This window comes from Dicentrarchus labrax, unplaced genomic scaffold (genome assembly GCF_905237075.1).
Source record: "Dicentrarchus labrax unplaced genomic scaffold, dlabrax2021, whole genome shotgun sequence".
Lineage (NCBI taxonomy): Eukaryota > Metazoa > Chordata > Actinopteri > Moronidae > Dicentrarchus > Dicentrarchus labrax.
In genome coordinates this window covers 20,566,663-20,577,216 of record NW_026136724.1, presented here as the reverse complement: position 1 = coordinate 20,577,216, position 10,554 = coordinate 20,566,663, and the positions used below count along the sequence as shown (strand labels likewise).

Below are 10,554 nucleotides of genomic sequence, written 5' to 3'. Positions count from 1 at the left end.
GGTCCCTTAAGGAACAAGGTTGGGAACCACTGCAGTAGGAGAAATAGTGGTTGAACTGTGGCCTCACAAGAAGGTCCTGGGTTCCCAGCTGGGTGGAGTTTGCATGTTCTCCCTGTGTTTGTGTGGGTTTCCTTTAAGTGCTCCAGTTTCCTCACAATCCAAATATGTTGTTAGGTTCATTTCTCCAGTCAGTACCATTAACCAGGTGCTGCACAGTGGCTGCCCACTGATCCTAGTACTTAAAGCTTAAATGGGACTGAGTGGGACATATTTTGCTATATGTTGTTCTGTGTATGATTGTATACATACATACAACTGAAGTGAATACATACGAGTGCAGTTACAAGCTGAGCCACAGCTCATGTTAATGTTCTTTGTGATTTAAATGCATAAATTCTGTTTTTATAATTAAAGTGTCATATTTTAAATGTTATATTGTTTGTATTTACAGACTTTCTGACTGTAGACTCTCAGAGACTCACTGTGAAGTCGTGGCCTCAGCTCTGAAGTCCAACCCTTCCCATCTGAGAGAGCTGGACCTGGATGGGACCTACCTGCAGGATTCAGTAGTGAAGCTGTTGTGTGATGGACTGGAGAGTCCACACTGTAGACTGGAGACTCTGAGGTCAGTTCATGTGTTTCCTCTGTGTATATCTACCAAATTTAAATCTGAACAGCAGTCTGAACAGTTTTGCTCTGAAATTAGTTTCTATTATTGTATTATTTGTATTGTGTTAGTAGGAAACTGTATTTATCTTACAGTGGGCTGCAAGGTTAAATCAATATTTATACATTTTTATAAATAAAGTTTCAAAGGAATAATGTATTTTATATAAAAACTTTAAAACAATATTTTTACAGGAACATAAATATTTTACAAACTTATTCTCAGACACAGTATATTTAAAAATTCTGATATTTTAAAGATATAATCTAACTGTATAGCTCCTTTCTAGTCTTCCAAACACTCCAAGCCGATCAAATGGACCAATGATGTCCTATTTATTCTCCTGTACAGCACTTTGGTCAACTTTGGTTGTTTTTAAAGTGCTTAACAAATAAAGTTGGATTGGATTGGATTGAATGAACCCTTTTGTAATTCTTTCTCCAGTAAAGCATCGACTATCTCCGCTCTTCAAAGCAGATTGTAGGTTTTGGCAACCAAGTCAGCCCAGCTAAAATTCTTTGAACCAGTCCTGTAATCAGATAATTCACTAAACAGCATTTAGGATGCTTTCTTAGCGCCTTCCCCAGCTCAGGGACGTTCACTGGGGTTGAAGGCTTTATTTTCTCATGCCCCCTTTTGAGAGGCAGCTTCGTTCCTTCCCTGTGGAGATTGGGACTGCATTTCCAGCGTTCTCGGCAGGAATGTGATGCCGTCAAAGCACGCTGCGATGACGTCATGGTCCAGCGCTCTACCTGCAGACAGCGAGGAGGGAAACAGCCCAACTGCGGACGAAGACGGGCCGGCCGAACGTGCCGAACCAAACTCCAGAACCTGGACCCCCTGAACCCATGGTGGCAAGCGACAACCGGATGCTGGACAGAGCTGACAAGATGGGGCTGTCATCGGCTGGGCAGGCGGAGCCAGCCGCTGCGCAACCTGCGCAATTCCTCTCCCCCCTGCAGACTCCCCAGAAACAGAGCAGCCAGACAGAACTGCAGATGTTGTCCAAGAACAAGAGATACTCTCCCTAAACAGCGCGAACAGCTCCTTGTGACAAGCCCCCACTGGAGCTGCAATGCTGCTCCAAAACAACACCTCCAGGAGCCCAGGTGCTTGCTAATCATCAATGCCGGGAGAACAGCCTCCTCGTTGGCTTCCTCTGCCCCGATCCGCCATGGATCCTCACCGCAGACAGACATGACGAGCAGCAGGACAGATAGAAAGAAAAAAAAACAACAAGTAGCGCACACAAACAGTCTGATCGTTCCCGTGGGGCAGCCCGCAAAACGGTTTGTAGAGGAAGCAGCAAAGAAAGGCAGGCTAAAGCAGCTTAAATAAGGCGCCATGAATGATATTTGCCAATTGGATGCTTGAGGGAATCAGCTGAGCTGTCAGCTGATGTGTGTTTACGACTAGCTGTGATCTTCTGATATAGCTGGAACTGAGAGCCGAGCCTGACTTCGTGGCCTGCCTGAACTAACACTATGCTTAATGTTTGGCTGCACAACATGAGTTTGTATAGATGGAGCCACTGGTGGAGCTGGCAGAGGTTAAGAGCTGAAGTCACTACGTCTTTATTGAAGCAGCAGCACGTTGTCATTAATATTAATGAGAGCTCTTTTTCACTCTTTGTATTTTACAGTTTGCAACCTGCATCCTGTTGGGTTCAGGTGTTTGGAGTTTCCATTTTCTAAACTTGTACATTGTAAACCTTCTTCAGCTCTGAACAGATTATTAAACACTGAATGATTTCAAGCAGGAACATTGTCTTCTAAACTCACATCTTTTATTCCTTATTCAGATTGAGGTACTGCAGTTTGTCAGAGATCAGCTGTTCTTCTCTGGTCTCAGCTCTGAAGTCCAACCCTTCCCATCTGAGAGAGCTGGACCTGAGTGACAACAACAATCTGCAGGATTCAGGAGTGAAGCTGCTGTGTGGTTTTCTGGAGAGTCCACACTGTAGACTGGAGACTCTGAGGTCAGACACCATTTTTTCCTTCTGTGCTGAGATGAATGTGATGTTAAGTTGTGCTGACAGTAAAGTGCAGACAGGTTGATATTTATGAGGTAAAATCTCCTTCAGATTTGATGACACTAAAAAAACGATTAAATGGTTGAAAATAAGTTTTTAAAGTTTTAAAACTGAAAAAAGGATTTAAACATTTGAAAATAACATTTGTATGTCACACTTATAGTTTACAGTTACAATGTTGGCAGTTTCAGTTGATGAGTGAGTTCAGTTTTATTTATTCAGAAAGTCTGATTAAGATCAGGATCTGTTTTACAACACAGAGCTGAGAACAAATTACAGACGTACAACATCACAACAACAGTTCAGTCACACAAAGCGTTCATCTCTCACACATTAAACCAAACATTATGCATATCAACCAGGAGAACTGTCTAGTATTTACAACACTGATTGAAGCTGTCGTCTGTATTCACACATACAAGTCTGGTGATGAACAAATGAAATCCCAGCATGCACTGGTGGAACAACAGGTTTAAATCTCAGAAAAGAGATTGTTAAATATTTGAAAAAAGTTTGTTGGATAATGTTTATTTTAATGTAATGTAATCTCTAACCTAATAACAATACAATTTAAATATTTACTGTGAAACTGTAGTTAATAATTCTAAACTTTAAAATCTCAGTTTTGAGGGGGGTTTGACCACAAAGATTTTATGCTGATTAACACTGAGCTTCTTGTTAAGCTTCATATTTCAAACATATTTAATAAAACATTAATAATTCAACACTGGTTGATTCTCTCTGAAGCTCTTCATCATTTCATTTCCACCTTTCTCTCATGATCCTCTGAATACAAACAGAAACATATTTTCTTCTCTATCAGACAATAAACATATCAGCTTATACCAAACCTTTCTGATGATATGTGACGTTTCTACTGACTGAATATTTACACTCAAGATGACAGCATTTTATCTTTAATAGTGGAATCTTCAATCACTTTCTGTGGCTTTTTCTTTGTGTTTGGCTGCACAACATGAGTTTGTATAGATGGAGCTATAGATGGATATAGAGCTGAAGTCACTACATCTTTATTTAAGCAGCAGCACGTTGTCATTAATATTAATGAGAGCTCTTTTTCACTCTTTGTATTTTACAGTTTGCAACCTGCATCCTGTTGGGTTCAGGTGTTTGGAGTTTCCATTTTCTAAACTTGTACATTGTAAACCTTATTCAGCTCTGAACAGATTATTAAACACTGAATGATTTCAAGCAGGAACATTGTCTTCTAAACTCACATCTTTTATTCTTTATTCAGATTGAGTGGCTGCAGTTTGTCAGAGATCAGCTGTTCTTCTCTGGTCTCAGCTCTGAAGTCCAACCCCTCCCATCTGAGAGAGCTGGACCTGAGTATCAACGACAACCTGCAAGATTCAGGACTGAAGCTGCTGTGTGGTTTTCTGGAGAGTCCACACTGTAGACTGGAGACTCTGAGGTCAGACACCATTTTTTATTTCTGTGCTGAGATGAATGTGATGTTAAGTTGTGCTGACAGTAAAGTGCAGACAGGTTGATATTTCTGAGGAAAAATCTCCTTCAGATTTGATTACCTTAAAAGCTTAAAAAGATAAAAAGGGTTGAAAATAAGTTTTTAAAGTTTGAACTCAGATTTTAAAACTGAAAAAAGATTTAAACATTTGAAAATAACATTTGTATGTCACACTTATAGTTTACAGTTACAATGTTGGCGGTTTCAGTTGGTGAGTGAGTTCAGTTTTATTTATTCAGAAAGTCTGATTAAGATCAGGATCTGTTTTACAACACAGAGCTGAGAACAAATTACAGACGTACAACATCACAACAACAGTTCAGTCACACAAAGCGTTCATCTCTCACACATTAAACCAAACATTATGAATATCAACCAGGAGAACTTCGTAGTGTCTCTGACTTGAATTCGTTGTGCAGTTTATTCCAGTAGTTGGATGCACAGCAGCAGAAACCAGTCTTATTCAGTTCACACTTGGTATGAGGAAGTTTTAAAGCCAACCTTTCCTGTGATCTGGTGTCCTGATTGGATGCTGTGTCAACTAATAATGCCAATATCTCGTCTCTTTAGTTAACATGAACTGATAAATAACTACACAGGTACGCTGATGACTAGAGTATTTACAACATTGATTGAAGCTGCCGTCTGTATTCACACATACAAGTCTGGTGATGAACACATGAAATCCCAGCATGCACTGGTGGAACAACAGGTTCAAATCTCAGAAAAGAGATTGTTAAATATTTGAAAAAAGTTTGTTGGATAATGTTTATTTTAATGTAATGTAATCTCTAATCTAATAATAATACAATTTAAATATTTAATGTGAAACTATAGTTAATAATTCTAAACCTTTATTCTAAACTTTAAAATCTCAGTTTTGAGGGGGTTTGACCACAAAGATTTTATGCTGATTAACACTGAGCTTCTTGTTGAGCTTCATATTTCAAACATATTTAATAAAACATTAATAATTCAACACTGGTTGATTCTCTCTGAAGCTCTTCATCATTTCATTTCTACCTTTCTCTCATGATCCTCTGAATACAAACAGAAACATATTTTCTTCTCTATCAGACAATAAACATATCAGCTTGTACCAAACCTTTCTGATGATATGTGACGTTTCTACTGACTGAATATTTACACTCAAGATGACAGCATTTTATCTTTAATAGTGGAATCTTCAATCACTTTCTGTGGCTTTTTCTTTGTGTTTGGCTGCACAACATGAGTTTGTATAGATGGAGCCACTGGTGGAGCTGGCAGAGGTTAAGAGCTGAAGTCACTACGTCTTTATTGAAGCAGCAGCACGTTGTCATTAATATTAATGAGAGCTCTTTTTCACTCTTTGTATTTTACAGTTTGCAACCTGCATCCTGTTGGGTTCAGGTGTTTGGAGTTTCCATTTTCTAAACTTGTACATTGTAAACCCTCTTCAGCTCTGAACAGATTATTAAACACTGAATGATTTCAAGCAGGAACATTGTCTTCTAAACTCACATCTTTTATTCTTTATTCAGATTGAGGGACTGCAGTTTGTCAGAGATCAGCTGTTCTTCTCTGGTCTCAGCTCTGAAGTCCAACCCCTCCCATCTGAGAGAGCTGGAGCTGAGTGACAACAAGCTGCAGGATTCAGGAGTGAAGCTGCTGTGTGGTTTTCTGGAGAGTCCACACTGTAGACTGGAGACTCTGAGGTCAGACACCATTTTTATTTCTGTGCTGAGATGAATCTGATGTTAAGTTGTGCTGACAGTAAAGTGCAGACAGGTTGATATTTATGAAGTAAAATCTCCTTCAGATTTGATGACATTAAAAAAAGATTAAATGGTTGAAAATAAGTTTTTAAAGTTTGAACTCAGATTTTAAAACTAAAAAAAGATTTAAACACTTGAAAATAACATTTGTATGTCACACTTATAGTTTACACTTACAATGTTGGCAGTTTCAGTTGGTGAGTGAGTTCAGTTTTATTTATTCAGAAAGTCTGATTAAGATCAGGATCTGTTTTACAACACAGAGCTGAGAACAAATTACAGACGTACAACATCACAACAACAGTTCAGTCACACAAAGCGTTCATCTCTCACACATTAAACCAAACATTATGAATATCAACCAGGAGAACTTCGTAGTGTCTCTGACTTGAATTCGTTGTGCAGTTTATTCCAGTAGTTGGATGCACAGCAGCAGAAACCAGTCTGATCCAGTTCACACTTGGTATGAGGAAGTTTTAAAGCCAACCTTTCCTGTGATCTGGTGTCCTGATTGGTTGCTGTGTCAACTAATAATGCCAATATCTCGTCTCTTTAGTTAACATGAACTGATAAATAACTACACAGGTACGCTGATGACTAGAGTATTTACAACATTGATTGAAGCTGTCGTCTGTATTCACACATACAAGTCTGGTGATGAACATATGAAATCCCAGCATGCACTGGTGAAAAAACAAGTTTAAATCTCAGAAAAGAGATTGTTAAATATTTGAAAAACGTTTGTTGGATAATGTTTATTTTAATGTAATCTCTAATCTAATAATAATACAATTTAAATATTTAATGTTAAACCATAGTTAATAATTCTAAAACTTTATTCTAAACTTTAAAATCTCAGTTTTGAGGGGGTTTGACCACAAAGATTTTATGCTGATTAACACTGAGCTTCTTGTTGAGCTTCATCTTTCAAACATATTTAATAAAACATTAATAATTCAACACTGGTAGATTCTCTCTGAAGCTCTTCATCATTTCATTTCCACCTTTCTCTCATGATCCTCTGAATACAAACAGAAACATATTTTCTTCTCTATCAGACAATAAACATATCAGCTTGTACCAAACCTTTCTGATGATATGTGACGTTTCTACTGACTGAATATTTACACTCAAGATGACAGCATTTTATCTTTAATAGTGGAATCTTCAATCACTTTCTGTGGCTTTTTCTTTGTGTTTGGCTGCACAACATGAGTTTGTACAGATGGAGCCACTGGTGGAGCTGGCAGAGGTTAAGAGCTTAAGTCACTACGTCTTTATTGAAGCAGCAGCACGTTGTCATTAATATTAATGAGAGCTCTTTTTCACTCTTTGTATTTTACAGTTTGCAACCTGCATCCTGTTGGGTTCAGGTGTTTGGAGTTTCCATTTTCTAAACTTGTACATTGTAAACCTTCTTCAGCTCTGAACAGATTATTAAACACTGAATGATTTCAAGCAGGAACATTGTCTTCTAAACTTCCATCTTTTATTCTTTATTCAGATTGAGGGACTGCAGGTTGTCAGGGATCAGCTGTTCTTCTCTGGGCTCAGCTCTGAAGTCCAACCCCTCCCATCTGAGAGAGCTGGACCTGATGTACAACAAGCTGAAGGATTCAGATGTGAAGCAGCTGTCTGATCTTGTGGAGAGTCCACACTGTAGACTGCAGACTCTGAGGTCAGTAGAGGGTCTGAGTCAGTCCATGCTGGTTCCAGCAGTCTTGGACTAAACACAGATCCAGTATTTGCTGCTTTCCTCAGTGAAGCTGTGAGAGGAGAATGGGGACAGGCTTCAGGATTGGACAGACAGACAGACAGACAGACAGACAGACAGACAGACAGACAGACAGACAGAGAGAGAACAGTCAGCCAATCAGAGAGCCAGAAGCTTGTTGTGATCATGTGTTTGAGTTGATGTGAAGACGACTGTTGTTGTTGTGTTCATGTGTTCAGGAAATAAAGTGGATTCCAGCTGACAGCATTACAAGATGTATAGAGACAGTGGTCCTCATTCATCCAGTCTGATCTCACACTGTTTGTTCTCTCATTTCTACACTAAACAACTGATCAGTTGGTCTTTGTCACAGCTCTGAGATCAGTCTGACTGAAGCCTGCAAACAACCATCATTACATTTAGTGACCATGTGGTCCTTGTACAGACCAGGACCTCTGCTGGAGTCCAGTACCCACAGCTGATGTGTTGCTGTTCAGTCTTTGTATGAACATGTAGGACCTTTAACATCAGATATATATCTGTCCATTTGTCTCTTGTTTGTCCAAATAGTTTGAATATTTACACATTTGTCCTGTAAGATTTCAGATGAAACATTCAAATGTGACTGAGACTGTGGTTTTTATCAGCTTTGAACCCTAACAGCAGTAAATGCATCATTCCAGTGGGCAGTGAATGTCTCTCTTTTTCTGCAGTAATGATGCGTTCAGGGACTCTCAGCACTTTATTTCCACTGTGTACTTCAGTGAAATCTGCAGAGTCAGCAGACTTGATGTCCAAAGTGTCTGCAGGTCTGTGAGCTTCAGCTCAGTGTGTTCACTCCAATACGTTAACATGAGAGCTGAAAGGAAGCAGGCTACACTACACAGCCGCTCCACTGCTGGTCTGAACTGGACTGAAGTCCCTGCTGGTCTTTATACTGGAGGTGCTGATGGAGGAAGTCTCTGTAAACACTGATTTATCACTGCTGTTGTCTGTCTCCTTCTCTCCTCAGATGGAAGTGATCTCAGTCAGACTCTGAGCAGTGAGGAAGGAGGTTGTGTTGGAGGATCAGCTGTGTCCTGATGATCCAGAGAGGTTGAAGCAGCAGCATCAGCTCTGACTGGGCCATGTTACTGGGAGGTAGAGTGGAGAGGAGAGCTTCATCCAGCAGTGACTGACAGAGGAATCACAACCAGTGGAGACGACTCTCAGTGCTGCAGTCTGAACTGCTCTGAGATCAGCTCCACTGTCAGACACAATGTCAAGTCCACTTTCATCCCTGTGTGTTCCTCTGGATGTGACAGAGTATCATCAGTGTATCTGGAGCGCTCTGCTGCTGCTCCGTCCTTCTACAATCTCTGCAGACACACTGAGACTGCTCCACCTGGACCCGAGTCTGGATTAAGTAATATATATAAATTGTAATGGATAGAATTACCTTTTCTGTGAGACTAGAGAAAACTAAATTTGAGGAAATTTGGGAAAAATGGAAAATGTGAATTCCTCCTAAACAGTCTTCTTGTAATTTTATTATTTTATTTTCTTCTTAATATGTTTTCATGCCATTTTGAAACATCCCATGTTCTGTTCATATTTGTATATTCAAAAAAATTGTAAAGATGAATCATTGTATAATTCATACTTTGCACGTGACGTCACAACTACTAGCTGGCGGGCAAGAACATCGTTCTCCCACGAAACCCAGTAAACTAATCAAGGATCTTGCCAGGACGTCACCAGTTTTACTATACAAAAGTATATATATATCATATGTACTTGATTTGATATGATATGATGAGAAGAAGAACAATGTTACAGCACACACGTTACTGTTGTACTGCGTCTACTCACTTAGTTACAGTTACTTTGCATACATACTATGGTACAGTTATTACTACTACATTAACGTTACAACCTAAAAGATTGCTAACAGGATTAAAGGCATTTCACTGCCCCAGCTGCTCTTGTCTGTTGTCTGATGCTATGTGGAGTGGATGAGCAGGTGGGCTACAATGTTTGACATCCTGCTAGCCATATATGATACAGCCTAGTTGGCATAAGGTTTTTTGTAGGCTTTCATTTTTTGTGCGGTGTAAGGTGACGGATATATGTAAATATATATGTTTCTTGCCCGCCAGGTAACCATGGTAATCACGTGACTGCAAAGTATGAATTCTATCAAACAACGTTGAATGTGTAAAGTGCTGATATGTGATTCCAAATAAGAGAAAATGGAAAAAAGCCCAGTAGCTCCTGACCAGCACAAAACATTTCAGGTAGAAAATAAAGTGAATATAAAGAGGAAGAAGCTCACAGCAGCTAACGATTGCTCTAAAAATATATAGAACTTGTAATTAGTTTATTCTTTTAAATAAAATGTCAGGTACCCCCTGCAGTATTATATAAGAGCCGTAACCTCTAGTAACATTTCTGACTTTATTGATTCAAATTTAACAATATTTTGACTTTATTTGTGAACAAATAACTAAAATTATACAGTAACTATGATAAACTTTATATCTTCCAGAATATTATAGTGCAAATACCTTAAATAATGTACAAAACATCAAAATCTATTACATGTATTCAATGTTCTCTTGGTTTTGAGTCATTCTGTCTTCCAGTGAGCAAACATGAACAGAACTCAGTTTAACTGTTAACACCTGGGTTTATCCTACTATTTCAGCTCAAAATGGCTGCTGTGAAAAAGGCGTATCAGCAGTCTTTGGTGTCTTCTGCCACATTCAGTGTTTCCACAACGTAACAGCAGCCGGTTCAGTAATCTCCATGAACTCACCCTTTAAAATGATCCACATCTACCGGGAGGACATTTATTCCAGGGAACTCGTTCACTACAGCCAACCTCGTATGAAAACACGTTTATATATAAAAATA

General features: G+C 39.1%; 1 protein-coding gene and 2 long non-coding RNA genes across 7 annotated transcripts in view; 2 read left to right on the top strand and 1 right to left on the bottom strand.

Annotated features, from left to right (window-relative positions):
• LOC127359238 (NACHT, LRR and PYD domains-containing protein 12-like) overlaps positions 1 to 10,554 on the top strand; it is a 57,954-nt gene that overhangs the window by 38,803 nt on the left and 8,597 nt on the right. Inside the window, exons 9-11 of the mRNA XM_051393127.1 lie at positions 2,469 to 2,645; positions 3,958 to 4,134; positions 5,712 to 5,885. Coding sequence (XP_051249087.1) covers positions 2,469 to 2,645; positions 3,958 to 4,134; positions 5,712 to 5,885 — 528 coding nt within the window. The remainder of the gene's footprint in view (positions 1 to 2,468; positions 2,646 to 3,957; positions 4,135 to 5,711; positions 5,886 to 10,554) is intronic.
• Positions 1 to 10,554, bottom strand: part of LOC127359243 (uncharacterized) — a 39,258-nt gene that overhangs the window by 23,300 nt on the left and 5,404 nt on the right. The window contains exon 1 of one of the 5 annotated variants that reach the window (XR_007882626.1): positions 2,557 to 2,645. The exons of the other annotated variants lie outside the window; for them this stretch is intronic. This is a non-coding gene — a long non-coding RNA (uncharacterized LOC127359243). Of the gene's footprint in view, positions 1 to 2,556; positions 2,646 to 10,554 lie in introns of those variants that run through there. 5 annotated transcript variants of the gene reach the window in all.
• Positions 7,495 to 10,074, top strand: LOC127359242 (uncharacterized). The gene is made up of 2 exons (XR_007882623.1): positions 7,495 to 7,623; positions 8,672 to 10,074. It is a non-coding gene; the product is annotated as an uncharacterized LOC127359242 (long non-coding RNA).